At 51.4% G+C, this 14,688-nt stretch overlaps 1 protein-coding gene across 17 annotated transcripts in view; it reads left to right on the forward strand.

Moving 5' to 3' along the window:
• The window catches only part of ANK1 (ankyrin 1), a 218,210-nt gene that overhangs the window by 172,214 nt on the left and 31,308 nt on the right, over positions 1-14,688 (forward strand). For 9 of the 17 annotated variants that reach the window (XM_027071344.2, XM_027071297.2, XM_027071308.2 and 6 more), the window contains 11 exons: positions 1,277-1,431; positions 1,734-1,945; positions 2,533-2,737; positions 3,060-3,156; positions 3,411-3,639; positions 4,807-4,932; positions 5,052-5,171; positions 6,436-6,514; positions 6,794-6,868; positions 8,650-8,781; positions 9,601-9,747. In XM_027071344.2, coding sequence (XP_026927145.1) covers positions 1,277-1,431; positions 1,734-1,945; positions 2,533-2,737; positions 3,060-3,156; positions 3,411-3,639; positions 4,807-4,932; positions 5,052-5,171; positions 6,436-6,514; positions 6,794-6,868; positions 8,650-8,781; positions 9,601-9,747 — 1,577 coding nt within the window. Of the gene's footprint in view, positions 1-1,276; positions 1,432-1,733; positions 1,946-2,532; positions 2,738-3,059; positions 3,157-3,410; positions 3,640-4,806; positions 4,933-5,051; positions 5,172-6,435; positions 6,515-6,793; positions 6,869-8,649; positions 8,782-9,600; positions 9,748-12,040; positions 12,122-14,688 lie in introns of all 17 variants that reach the window. The other 8 variants (XM_053216536.1, XM_027071250.2, XM_027071243.2 and 5 more) reach the window with 1 other exon arrangement.

The raw sequence follows: 14,688 nt of genomic DNA on the forward strand, positions 1-14,688 counted from the left end.
TGAGAAGTCACTCACATGGGATGCGACACATGTCCTTAACCTGCCCCTGCCCCTGCCTCTGCCCCTGCTCCTGCTGGTCTGTCGCTGCCACCTCAGCATCAACCACCCAGAACCACCCCAGCCACAGGGAACAGGAAATGCCAAGTCCCAGAGCCCCATGCAATCTTGTTTGTCTGCTGTCCTGACAGAGTAACAGAACCAGGAACTTTTAGTTCCTGTCTCCCAGATACACTGAGGAGTCCACAGCCCCATGGTGGAGCTTACTCCTCTCAAATCTTGTATGATACTAGAGAAGGGGACTGAAAAGACCGGGCTGGCTACCTTGGGCCTTCAAAGGCTGAATTATTTAAGCTTTAAGATGGTATTTCTAAAAGACAGCCCTACAGCATTGCCCCCAAGGACAAGATTAGCGGGCTTGAGAGTGAAGCAGAGTGGGGTTCTACCTGAGCTTTGTTGGGACAGGTGTGTCCAGGGAGGCCCGGCCTTCTTGCCTTTGTCCCCTGCCTGTCCCCACCTCTGAGCTTCCATCCACCCCTGGAAAGCAGCCTGCAGAGTGCTTTTGTGTTGCTTTTCCTTTTTTTTTTTTTTAAATTTTTTAACGTTTATTCATTTTTGAGAGACAGAGAGAGATGGAGCATGAGTGGGGGAGGGGCAGAGAGAGAGGAAGACAGAATCCGAAGCAGGCTCCAGGCTCTGAGCTGTCAGCACAGAGCCCAATGAGGGGCTTGAACTCACGAACCGCAAGATCATGACCTGAGCTGAAGTCGGACGCTCAACCGACTGAGCCACCCAGGCGCCCCGATTTTCCTTTTTAAATGTAGTCATCAAAGCCTCCCTCTGAAGGAAGTGGCTTTATCACCATTAGATAGAGGAGAAAGCTAAGGCTTGGTCCCCTGCCTAGGGATATCTAGGAATGGCTGGCGGGTTCTCGGGATCAGGTCCAAGGGCTGGGTTACTCAGCTGAGCGTCCACTACATGGCCATGGCAGGAGATCCCCCTGTGAGGTGAGATTGGGTACTGTGCTTACTGTTCCTCCGGGGCCTGGCAGTGAGTGAGGGACGCTCGGAGCGTCTCAGGAACTCTAGGAGGGTCTGTTCCCCATCCGGACCTGCCCCAAGGTGGGGCCTCGCTCTGGCTGTAGGATCCCATCTTTCTCCAAGCAGGGACCGACTGCCCCCCCTTTCCCTGTTCTTTCCTTCCTGTGCACAGCCACCCGCCCACAGGCACCCACGCCCACATCTACACACCTTGCCCACCATCTGCTCTGTCCCCTCAGCCCTGTGATCGTGGAGATCCCCCACTTTGCCTCCCAAGGCCGTGGGGACCGTGAACTCGTGGTGCTGCGCAGTGAGAACGGCTCCGTGTGGAAGGAACACAAGAGCCGCTATGGAGAAAGCTACCTGGATCAGATCCTTAATGGGATGGACGAAGGTAACGGAGCCCCAGGGATCCCAGAGCAGGGTGCCCTCCTTCTGGAAGGTGGGACTTGAGCTGGCAATTTTGGGGTGGGTTGTTAGGACCGCCTGGAGTTTGGGAAGGCCAGAGAGACCGGAGATGGCCCCATCAGGTCCAGTCCCAGGTGCCTGGGGCACCTGAGGGGTGCTGCTAGGTGCCTGGGGAGGGGACAAACATCGGGAGCCAGGGATGAGGAGGTTCTGGGGACACAGTGGTTGAGCCTGCATCTGGCACGACGGCATGACCGGGGTGGGTGGCATCGTGCCATGTGATTACAGAGCTGGGGAGTCTGGAGGAGCTGGAGAAGAAGAGGGTCTGCCGCATCATCACCACCGACTTCCCCTTGTACTTCGTGATCATGTCACGGCTCTGCCAGGACTATGACACCATCGGCCCTGAAGGGGGCTTTCTGAAGAGCAAGCTGGTCCCCCTGGTGCAGGCAACGTTCCCAGAAAACGCTGTCACCAAGAGAGTGAAGCTGGCTCTGCAGGTAACACAGCCCTCCCTCCTCACCAGTTGCCCCCCCCCCCCCCCCGCCGTCCAACTCAGAGTTTATGGAAGGTGGGAGGAATTCAAGGCCCCCAGGAAGACTTCCCCAGCACATCCCCCACTTTTGTCCAATGCCTTAAAATCCCAGTTAGAGATGTGACCTTAAAGCTCAGAAGTCGGGTGAGTGGGGTAGGGCAGGCGCTCCCTGGTAAATTGCAGAAAGTCCCAGATTACGCATTAAACCACGATGCCAGCATGCTCGTGTGCTTGACGTGAGAGAATTCCACGGGGCATCCTGGAGAGGTAACTAATGGTGAGCAAGGGTGGTGCCATCCACGGAATGGGAACGGCAGGAGAGGGGGAGAAAGGGCTCCGGAAAGAGAGCTGAGCAGTGATATCAGCCCCAGGATGGGCTCCATGCCCAGCAAAACAGATCTGTGTGGTGCAACAGTGGAAGGACCGCTGCACCCCCTGGGAGCCTTTGCCCTCTGTATAAACAGCCTGCTCTCCCTCTGGGGACGTGCTGGCCCTCATGAACAAGTCCCCCCTGCTGCTGGAGGCTCAGTGCCTGCCTTTGCTACCTTGCAGGCCCAGCCTGTACCAGATGAGCTTGTCACCAAACTCCTGGGCAACCAGGCCACGTTCAGCCCCATCGTCACCGTGGAGCCACGCCGCCGGAAGTTCTATCGCCCCATTGGCCTTCGGATCCCACTCCCTCCTTCCTGGACGGACAACCCGAGGGACAGCGGGGAGGGGGACACCACCAGTCTGCGCCTACTCTGCAGTGTCACTGGTGAGAGGTGCCCCTGTCCCATCTTCTGGGCAGCAGCAGCTCCTTCTGGCCACATGAAGGAGAGACAGAAGGGGAAGCCGGCCATCACCTTGCTTCGGCTTCCCTAGGCGATGTGCTCTTTGAAGGGAGGGAGGGGCAGTCCGTCTGACTAGAGCCTCCATGGAATAGCTCCAGGAGGGGGAGGGCGTGAGAGAAGAGATGTGCTCAGGGCCACACAGATGTGCCCATCTCCGCCCTTTCATGCTCAGCCCTTGGCAGCTCGGCAAGCCGTGTGTGTGCCACCTGAACACTGTCCCCCAGCCCACCTGTGTTCCTGTTGCAGGAGGAACAGACCAAGCCCAGTGGGAAGACATAACGGGGACGACCAAGCTCGTGTATGCCAACGAGTGTGCTGCCTTCACCACCAACGTCTCTGCCAGGTGAGCCCAGAAACCCTGGGCCCTGCACCGAGTGGTCAGCGCTGCCCTGATCATGGCTTATCCCCAGGCCTTGACCTGCCCACCCCGTGCTTAGGGCCCCCTGTTTCCCCTTTCCACACAGAAGCCCCCACCCTGACCACCAGGCTTTCTAGAGTAGCCATCCCCATGGCTTATGGGCTCTTTCTGTTTGCACAGACATGAAGCGCTCCATCTGGCCCATAGAAACGTGCTTATAATCAGCCCTCTCTTTTTAGGTTTTGGCTGTCAGACTGTCCTCGCACTGCTGAAGCTGTGAACTTTGCCACCCTGCTGTACAAGGAGCTCACTGCGGTGCCCTACATGGCCAAGTTCGTCATTTTTGCCAAGATGAATGACCCCCGGGAAGGGCGTCTGCGCTGCTACTGCATGACAGACGATAAAGTGGACAAGACCCTGGAGCAGCATGAGAACTTCATTGAGGTGGCTCGGAGCAGGGACATAGAGGTACCGTGGCTGGACGTAGTGTGAAAGTGCTTGACTAGCATCATCTCCCTTGATCCTCATACCCGCGTGTGTTTTTATCATCCCCAGTTTACAGATGTGGGCACTGAGGCTGAGAGAGGTTAAGTAGTCTGCCCAAGGTCACATGACTAAGTAGAGGGTAGAGAAAAGATTTGTCCAAGTAGTCTGACACCAGAGCCCACAGTTTTACCCACTATGCCAGGGTTCTGGGAACGCCCCGATGCGGCAGGGAGGGCGGCTGGACAAATGAGGTGAGGAACAGGGACTAGATTTGAACCTATTACTGACCCTAGGAGACTCATCATGTTAAGACAAGTAAGAAGCCAGGACCTTTCCAAAAGTCTGGCCTTGGAGTCTGTTCTGAGCCTTCTTGGGGGGCTGAGGGCCCAGAAGGAAAAGCACAAGGCCGGAACTATGGAGCCCTACCCCTAATCCTGATTCAAGGACAAACTAGACAAAGGACTTACTCTCTTTGGGCCTCAATTTCCTTACCTATCAAATGGGGTCATGATAACTTCTCAGTCGAAAGCATTATATACACAATAGGGATTCTTATAATAATGGGTGAGATTATGCTATAACATGGTCCTTCCAACACTTCTCATAAACTAAACGTTGCAGAACAAGTGTTAAAAGAGATTCAGCTTTTGGGGGGAAGCCATATTTTGATACTTCAGTGGAGTTCTAGAGTACTCTGATAGCAACCCTGATCAGCCACCCAGGGATAGGTAAAGATTCCTGCTTGTTGTAAAATCCTCTGAAGTAAGGGGGCACCTGGGTGGCTCAGTTGGTTGAGTGTCCAACTTTGGGTCAGGTCATGATCTCGCAGTCCATGAGTTCGATCCCTACGTCGGGCTCTGTGCTGACAGCTCAGAGCCTGGACCCTGCTTTGGATTCTGTGTCTCTCTGCCCCTCCCCCACTCATGCTCTGCCTCGCTCTCTCTCTCTCTCTCTCTCTCTCAAAAATAAATAAACATTTAAAAAAATTCCTCTGATGTAAGGAAGCATGCCTCCCTCATTTCAGCCTTGGGAACAAAACCTTTTTCAAAACAAATGGCGGGTTGTTTCTCATGCTGTAGAATGAGTATGATCTGGCAAAGAGATGACCAAAGCTGAAGGCAGGACATGACATTTGCTTTTCTCCTACAGGTTTTGGAAGGAATGCCCCTTTTCGCGGAACTCTTTGGGAACCTGGTGCCCGTCAAAAAAGCTGCCCAGCAACGGAGTTTCCTCTTCCAGTCGTTTCGGGAGAACCGTTTGGCCATACCTGTAAAGGTGCCAATCTCTCCTCTGGGTCTACAAGGTTCTGGGAGGCAGAAGTCTCTAAGCCAACCAGCCTGGTGGCCTCTGGAACAGCACCCCCCCGAATCTTGCTTTTGTGTGATTGAATTTAGGTGAGGGACAGCAGTCGAGAACCAGCAGGGTCCTTGTCATTTCTGCGCAAGGCGATGAAGTATGAGGACACCCAGCACATTCTCTGTCACCTGAACATCACCATGCCCCCCTGTACCAAGGTGAGCTGCCCTCCGAAGAGGACCCTCGCCAGAGATGGGGTTCCCTGAGGAGGTCCCGAAACAGACGCAAGGTCGTGTGCTTCCCAAGGACCTCTTACCATCACAAAGCAGCCTTTGAAGGCTCTTTGCCGTCTTCTGGACAGTTGACGGTGGCCTGGCAGGGAGAGTGTGCCCTGGCCCTTTCTGCAAAGCTAGGACCAGATGCCAGTGTCAGACAGTGGTCTGCATGTTCTTACTGTGGGCCTTGAGCCCTCTAGGATGTTCCTTCTCGAAGGCTAGAAGGGGCCCAAAAGATGTCTACCTGAGCACCCCTCGTCTGAGCTCTCTGAGGCTTAGAACTGGGTGTCACATTGCTCAAGGTGACCCAGCTGTTTGATAGGCTTTTTCAGGCCTCCTTTTCATATACTTGCTTATCTTCCCCAGGGTGCCAGGCCCTCAGAGAAGGGAGCCCTGGTGTCTCAGCCACTGCAAACACCCAGATTTTTGAGCTCAGCAAAAGCGTCTTGACCAAGTATGTTGATTTATCCATACCTGTAAGAGCATCCGAGTCACCACTGCGCAAGGGACTTTGGAGGGATCATATGTCTCCATGTTCTTGTTGGTGTCGTTTGGCTGCTGCCATCATTGTAATTGTCAGCCTTCCGTGCCCAACTAGGGAGAAAGCAAGGTTACATCCATATGTCGTGGCTCAATTTCTCTTTACTGTCTGGGGAGAGTATGAGTGCACTTCTCTTTCAAAAGAGGATTTCCTGCACCCAGAGCTAGCATCTGGGTGCTTCTCTGTAGGGCTGGAGTGCTAAGCCTCGGACTGGTGCCAAAAATAGGTCTTTTGAGTATAAAGGAACCCAGAAAGAAACACTGGTTTTTAAGTTCAAACCCCAGCTCCGCCACTCATTAGCTGAGCTGCTTTGGGCAAGTTACTTAACCCCTCTAGGCCTCAGTGTCCTCATGAATGAGATGGGAATAGTAATTGTACCTGCCCAGGGGCTGTTGTGTGCATCAAACAGGGCCTGTCATGTGGTAAAGGCCACGTGAGCTTGCCATTACTATTAGTGATAAAGTGTGTGACTCTCATCACTCCCTCTGAACCCCCACCTCTTCGCACACATCTGCTCTTTGTGTTGCGGCTCCAGAGACACAGACCTACTTACTATTGGCCGGGATTGGCGTCATGCCCACCCCATAGCCCCTGGGCTCCGAGCACCTTCCCACCAAGGGGGTAACCCCAAGCCCAAAGCACCCTTTCCTCATCTTTCTTCTGCAGGGGAGCGGAGCTGATGACAGGAAGAGGACGTTGACTCCCCTGGCCCTGAGATACAGCATTCTCAGCGAATCGTCACTGGGTATGAACCCCTTTTTGATATGTGCTCACTGCCTTCCCAGGAGGTTGTGGGTCACATCACTCCCCCTCACTCCTGCAAGAGCTCTGCATTGATGTGATTTCCTTAGCTTGTTATGAGCACAGCATGCGGAGCCTTTGGCCCCGGTCCCCACGGAATGCTTGCAGGCCAGCATACAGAGGTCCGCCGGGGGCCAGAACATCCATCTGAGGTCATTTACCCACACCTGCCCATTCTGTGTCCTGCCAAGGCTGCTAAATGAAACCCGATGCTTCTCCCTAGGTTTTCTCAGTGGGACCGACCGAGCAGATATGAAGATGGCTATTATATCAGAGCACCTTGGCCTCAGCTGGGCGGGTAAGTCGGGGACTTGGGGGCAAAAGGCACCTTGCCAGTCTACACGTACCCCTCCAGCTTCTTGCCTCTACCTCTTCCTACTGTCCTCGGTGCATCTGATGTGTGATTGTCTTGTGCAAGTCTGTTGCCCAAGCAGTGCCTTTGGGTATACCCATGGAAAGTAAGCTCCCACCCTCCTCCATTCCTGCCCGGTTTTTCTTTTTTTTTTCTGCCTGGGTTTACTTTATAAGAAAGAATTAACTTTTGAAATTACGAGAGACCTTAGAATTGATCTGGTTCACCTCATTTTACAGATGGGAAAATTGAGATCCAGCTGAATAGAGTGGCTCTAATTAGTGACAGAGCCCTGGAAAACCAGCCAACAAATAGGCACAGAAACAAAAAACTATGTCTCTATGACTGCCTTTCTCTTCCTCCCTGTACTCACGTTGCCCTTTCTCAAAGGCTGAGGAAGGAAAGGAAGGAAAGGAAGGAAAGGCTGTTGAAGGAAAGGAAGGAAGAAAAGGAGATGGCTCAAAATTGTTCACTTGTAATCTCTGGCTGTACCTGAGGTCTACCAGAAGTCCCACAACAAAAGGGTAGATCACATCTGAAGTGACACTGTGTGTGGGAAAATACAAGTGAAAGCTCAAAATGCGTTTTATTCAGTCACAGGACCTATAACTTAACCACCCCCCCCCCCGCCTTGTTATGTTAGCTTTTATATGAATGGACTGCCTTTACTCAGTCACCCTGTGGAGAGGACTTCAGAGAAACTCAGAAGCCTTAGCAATAAGGCTTGCTGAAAGGCTCTGTGACAAAAATTTACAACAGAAATTCAGGAGCTGTTCGTTCTTAAACCAAAAAAGAATGCCTACTGCTGCTTCTTGGGTGTGTGTGTGTGTGTGTGTGTGTGTGTGTGTGTACCTGTGCATTCTGATCCTTACCATCACTGTCCCCTCTGGTCTTCCTCATCCTTGAAATTAGACTCTGAGGCTGTTCTCCCTTCCAAAGCACCTGTGAGAAATAACAATAAAAATCATGAGAGGGTGGGGCACCTGGGTGACTCAGTCGGTTGAGCGTCCGACTTCAGCTCAGGTCATGACCTCATGGTCCATGGGTTTGAGCCCTGTGTCAGGCTCTGTGCTGACAGTTCTGAGCCTGGAGCCTGCTTCGGATTCTGTGTCTCCCTCTCTCCTGCCCCTCCCCCATTCATGCTCTGTCTCAGAAATAAATAAACATTAAAAAAATAATAATAACGGGAGGGAGAAAGCTAACATTCTGTGTTATTGCCTTGCATTTAGATGGGAGCTTATATTTTCATTTTAAATGTAATTAGTGCCTTTCCCTGAAGAAACGTAAATACAGAAAAGCATTCCCGTGATAACTGCTTCCTGGTGGAAAGTTAGTGGCACAGACAGCACTGGAGTGGGCGTCCGCAGGCTCAGCCTGCTCCTGGCTCTGGCCTTAGCTTGTACCATGACCTTGCATAAGCGTTAACCTTGCTGAGAGGCTCAGCCTTGTCATCTAATAATATGTGAATTGACGAAAGAAAGGAAAGATACTCCTTCATTCGTTCATTCAATACCAATTTTTTGAGCATTCCTATCCCTGCCCTATTTTGTGGATGTCGGAAGATGTAGGTGTCTGTGTTCCCCTAGTTGCTTCCTGGTAAGAAGGAATACCAAAACCCAGGGGGCACTGTTCCTTGATTCCCGGTACTCCCTGCCAGACGCAAGGCACAGCACCTGCTGGGGGGACCGGAGGCGGGCTCACACCCAGTCTTGCTTCTCTGCCTGCAGAGCTGGCTCGGGAGCTTCAGTTCAGCGTGGAAGACATCAACAGGATCCGTGTGGAAAACCCCAACTCCTTGCTGGAGCAGAGTGCAGCCTTGTTGAATCTCTGGGTCACCCGCGAAGGCAAAAACGCAAAGAGTCAGTACCGTTAAGCTAAGGAAGCGTCCTCTGTCCAAAGCCCATGCAGGACCTCCCCTTCACCGGAGCCTTTCTGCCTTCCAGCTCCAGTTGCTGTCTTTGCCTTGCAGCCAATCCCTTTTGCTGTCTCTGTCTCTCTGCCCCTCACACACACACCTGTCAGGGTCCTGGGGTCCTCAGGGAGTCCTATCATAAGAGGATAGGATGGTCTTGGCCTTGGCCTTTTTCCCATCCCCTGAATAAGACAAGAGCCACACCAGAATGAGATGACAGCACAGGTGTAGGGTGTGTGACTTCTCACTGAGTTTCTCAAACAAATGAGGACTGTCCTCTCAGAACAGAGCAAATCCTGCCTGATGCAGGAACATCTTTTCCTCCAACCTGGAGGGAAGACCCGTCACCCTGTTTTCAGCCCTTTCTCAACTAAATTCCCATACTCAGAAACACTAAGAGGAAATTGGGTGTCTGCATTTGGATCTCAAATCAACTGGCGAGGACCAAGGATCTCAAAAGGACAGTATCCTCTTCTCCTCACTCTCATTTCTTGCAGAATTCCTCTCAGATTACAAAAAAAACAGTCTTCCCATGCTTTGCAGTTGACCACCCTTAGGGTTTGGAAAAGATCTGTCAAAGGATAACAAAAGCTTCCCTCCCACCCCCCCAGAGGCAGGTAGTTTTGATTCTGACAAAGGAGGGGTGCTGAGAAAACAAATCATCCCCCACTTCCCTCCCTTCTCTACACCCCACAACATTCCCACACTGTCTATGAGGATTGGAGCCCCCTTGGCCAGCACCCCTTCTTCCCTTCTCCCCCTGCAGTGGATAATCTGTATGCAGCCCTGCGCAACATTGACCGGAGTGAGATCGTGAACATGCTGGAGGGCTCGGGCAGACAGAGCCGCAATCTGAAACCCGACCGGAGACACAGGGACCGGGACTACTCTTCGTCACCCTCCCAGATGAATGGTGAGTGTCTCCTGGAAGGAGGTGGGGCTGCGCTGGGCGCCACCTTCCAGGCACCAGCACAGGACACTTCGTGAAACCATCTTTCCCTTTGGTGGGAGGTTTGGTCTCTTCGAACTCCCTCCCTGGTGGTGCTGAGAGCAGAGGCAAGCAAGAGAGACGGGAGCACTCCTGTGCAGAGGGGCTCCCGGATGCTCTCCTAGGCTCCAGGCTCCTGCTGCAGTCCAGGGAAGAGCTGGAGTCACCGCTGCATGTTGCAGAGGCTCTCCATGGTTCTGTGCCACCAGTGGCCCCACCTCTTGGGGACTGTGTCCCCATCTGTAAAACAGTCAGTGGTGGAGAAGCAAAGGGCATGGAGATTCTGGCCCAAGATCTGATGTGGTGAAGCTGGCAGGTGTTTTAGAAGTCCTATGAGGCTAAGTGGGCTTCTTTCCTTTGAGTCTAGTCTCTCTGTTTCTCTCCCTCCCTTTTTTCTCACCCCATCTCTTTCCTCTCATCCTTTTTAATGCGCTTCAGCATGGCACAGACCCCCAGTGTGACCAGGCCCTAGGGGAGGAAGCCCGGAGGCCCCTGACCTTTGCCCCCAGTACCCACACAGCAGCCTCCTGTGCACCAGTGTCCTTGCAGCAGCAGTGAAATTAGCCACCTGCATGAAGGAGAGGGGATTGGGGGTCCCCCACCCCTTCCCCCTCACCTGCCCTCTCTCCAGCCACTGGGCACAGAAACAGCAGAGGCCCCGCTCTTTGGAGCTAATCCTCTTCTTTAGAGTCAGCAGGTTAGATCAGATTCCCAAGATTCCTTACAGACCTTGAAGAAACAATTTTAAGTGTATGAACTTTCTTCTTGTGGTGCCTAAATATGTCACCCTAGGCGGAGACATCGCGCTGTCTGTGCTTCCCAAGCGGCTAGTTTACTGGCCATCCCTGGCCACACACTCACGTGCACGCTGGGCAGGTGCCCGTGGCATGGAGTGGGGGGGGGGGGGACCTGCCATGAGCCGGTAAGTTCTAGGTCAGTCTGGGCAGGGGGCCTCCTTTTGCCACGTGGGGCCTGTGCATGCCAAGCCCCTTACACGTTTCTCTCTCCCGTGTCCTGTGTCTCCTGAAACATGCTGGGTGCAGGGCTCCTCTGTTGATCACGTCCTGTCATCTTTCTCTTCTGCCTCTGACCTCACCTGGACCTCTAGTCCGCTCATTCTCTCGCACTGCCTATCTCCACTGTCTCCACCTCGGCCGGGTGTTCAGGAGCCGTCCGCCTCCACAGATGCATGTCGTGAAAGACTTCTAGCCCTTCCTCCCCACCAGTCTCATGGCCGTGTGCGAGGGCGTGTGTGTGCGTGTGCACGAGGGCCTGCGAGTGCCTGAGGAGTTGTCTCTCACTCTTCAGACCCGGCATAAAGGCTTCAAGGCCGTGGTCCCCTCCCATGTCCCTTGGGGACCTGGCCGGAGCCTTGCGGGGACTGCTGAGTAGACCAGCTCCCTTTCACAGAGGGAGAAAGGGAGGGCAGTTGAGGAAATGCTGAAAGCTTCAGGAAATCCAAGTGACAAAATGCGTCTCCTTTTCTCTGTGATATCTGATCACTTGGTTGGGTTTCTTAATATTACCAGTGCTGTTTCTATCAAGTCAAATCTGCAAGTTTTTGTTTCTCTGTGCCCCAGTTATGTACCTAGAGGACACAGGCCCGTAGAATTACACGAGTATAAACAAGGAAGTTATGACCATTAAAAATACGTTAAGAAGGTGGATCCCCTGTTAAGTGTTCTTACTGCAGTTAAAAAAAGAATCTCCCACTGGCCACAGGACTTACAACTCCAGTCAGGCCTAGAGAGCCCAATGCCTAACCAGAGTTCAGAATCCCTCTGTGGGACTGACTGGGTCTCTACATGCTCTGTGACAGGTGAAAGGGGCTCTGTTTTAGTTGGTCTGCTCATTTAGCAAGTACTTTTTGAGCACCTACCACAGGCCAGGCGCTGGTCTAGGCAGGGGAGATAAATCAGTTCTCAAGCACACACACACAAAAATCTCCCTTAACGCCCTGCCCTCATGGAACTTACCTTCTGTTTGGAGAGTCAAGCAACTGCATAACTTGTGAGGGAAGCATCTAAAGTGCTAGCAGGGGGAGGGAGCAGGAGCAGAGGTCAGAGGGCAACAGGAGGCCAGTTCTTACAGGCTACCCTAAGGACATTGGGTTTACTGGTAGCAAGCCGGAGAGCCACTGGAGGCTCTGGAGGGAAAGAGTAACATAATGTAACTTAAGTTTTCAAAGGATTCCTCTCCCTGCTTTGTTGATTTTTAGACCGTCACAGACTGAATGCTTCTGTGCTTCCTGGCTTCTCTGTGTGGCCCTGTCACCCCTTCAGAGACCCCCCTCCAACAGGTCTGCTGATGAACACAGGCTGTGTGCCCTGCGTGCATGCTCCCCACCATGGCCCAAGCAGACACTCGTTAGCAGATGCCTAGCTCAGTCTACTCTTCCTTTTCTGGCACTAGAATTGGCTTCTATGTGTTTATCCTGCCCTCTTCTCTGTCCTGGGAAGACGGTTCTGGCCTGGAAAGAAGGAGCAGGAGGGACGAAAGGTAGAAGGGTAGGGAGGCAATAGCCTTCCATGGTTCCTCCAGTGTTCTCCTGGGCAGGGGCCCATGCTGGCTTGTCTGGGTGCCTGCTCGGCCCTCTGCACTGACGTCACAGCTGTACGTGGCCTTCTCTGCACCTGACCTCGCTTCTCTGCTTCTCTGAGCCTCCTGATGAAGCCATGGGGACGAAGGACAGTGTTTGAGTGCTCTGTGCTGTCAGGGAAACAGAAACTTGAGGTCTGTTTTCCTTCCTTCTTGACTCTTCCTGCCATATACACCTGGCTGGCCTGGTCAGAGCATAAGGGGGCTTAAGTTCAAAGGCCAGTTTTCTTCCCCTACACAAGAGGGAACTGCCCTGGGCCCTTGGGTAATATACATAAAGAAAAAAATTGCCTATAAAGCAAAAAAAAAAAAGAATGAATGAATGAATGAAAAAGATGTTTCTAAAAGAGAAATCAGATTTCTCATATAAAAGGAAAAAAATGGACATCTCACATCCACACTTGTCAGGTCCATTGGTTTGATAAATTGGACACATAGTAATGTCTTCTTAGAAAGAAAATGTGTTTTACTTCTGTCAGTTCCTGATCACAACTAGTGAGTATGGCTTTTGTCTGAGGCCAGGTTGGCTGCCCCTCCTTGTCTAGCTGGCTACTAACATTAAACTATGAGGGTGATCATTATGTCTTAGCAGAGACCCAGCAGGATAACCTGAGATGGAGACTTAGGGAGGAACTGCTGGCCTGTGCTCTGCCCCAAAGCAGTATGTATAGTTGCCTCTTACCTGATTTCCCCAAAATGCAACTCTGGAGAGGAGACCTCTAGACTGAAGGGTGGGCTGGTGGCTCCCATGTGGCAGAGCCACGTGTGACTGTGAGAAAGACAGGCACTTCTAAAATTCAACTAGGGGACACAGCAGACCTTATTATAGTCTGATCCATCCCAGATCTTGTGAGATAATCCTCATGATGATGTGCTCAGGCCTTATGAACATTGTTCTGACTTAATAGTAATCACCACTGGCACTGAGTATGACCATCTATGGTCTCAGATCCAAGCTTGTGAGGATGTGGATAGATCAGTGGGTGTTCTCTGGAGACTGAGAGGGAGAAGCAAGGCATACACCCTAAACATTATTACTAGAGGAGAGGCCCCAGAATAAAGAAAAGGCAGGAAGTCCTGGGAGCGGATGTGCATGCGTTTTCTTCGTGGACACATTTCATTTGTGTGACATTCCATGAAGTGACCACCATGGAAGTTTTAAGGAGGATAAGTCCCAAAGGATACCCAAGAATGAGCCTCCAGTATTCTGTGGCCAGTAGAGCTACCCTCTCCTGGTCCTTATCAGGTCTTACTGAGATTCCCAAAAGTTACAGAATACTCACTTGGCTATTATTTGAGGGGCTATTTAAGATGCATTCCACTTCTGGGGTACCTGGCTGGCTCAATCAGTGGAGTGTGTGACTCTTGATCTCGGGGTCATGATTTCAAGCCCCACCGAGGGTGCTGAGGTTACTTAAATGAATTTTTAAAAAAGAGGATGCATTCCACTGCTGGCCAAAATGAGGTATTAAGGACTGAATATACCCTCCTGCTTAAAACAGCCAAAAAAAAAAAATGGGCCAAATATAGGAAATAATGGTTTTCAAGACTTGAGACACAGTAAACAAAAGGCAGTGATCTATGGGACCTAGGAAATAATTGAGGAAAACTCTGTAATTGCTAGTTTCTAGGTCATGACATAGGGCAGAGAAATCCAAGAAGTTTCCCTGGGTTGAGGAGACGTTGAGAATCCAGAGAGAAAGGAGCAGCTAGAGTTGCCAAGATATATATATACAGTGCTAGAGAAAACATAGCTGCTTGAAGAATCCTGGAGCTCTTCAGAGGGTCCCCTGCAAGTTTTAGTTGAGTATTAATCAGCTATTCCCGACAGTCAGATGGATCATTCAGAAACATTGCATAGGAAACAAAAAAGGGCCTTACCTGGAAATGGAGAGTAACTAGTCCTACATTGATCAATGCTCCAGCCCTATCTAATCAACCTTGAAAGCAAACCTCAAAAGGATCAGACTGTTTCCAAGTTACTTAACTGCATAACAGAACAAAGCTCAAGAATGTTTATAGGAATACAGAAATATCCAACACCCACCAAGGTAAAATTTACAATGTCTGACATCCAGTTAAAGATTACCAGACATACAGAGAGACAGGAAAGTGTGACCCGTAATAAAGAGAAAATCAATTGACACTAACTCTAAACTGAAACAGATGTTAGAATTAGCATACAAGAATGTTAAAACAGTTATTATAACTGTATTTAAGGTGTCCAAAAAGTTAAGGAGAGACAGAAAATATTTTTAAAAGATTCAA

This window comes from Acinonyx jubatus, chromosome B1 (assembly GCF_027475565.1).
Source record: "Acinonyx jubatus isolate Ajub_Pintada_27869175 chromosome B1, VMU_Ajub_asm_v1.0, whole genome shotgun sequence".
NCBI classification, from domain to species: Eukaryota; Metazoa; Chordata; class Mammalia; order Carnivora; family Felidae; genus Acinonyx; species Acinonyx jubatus.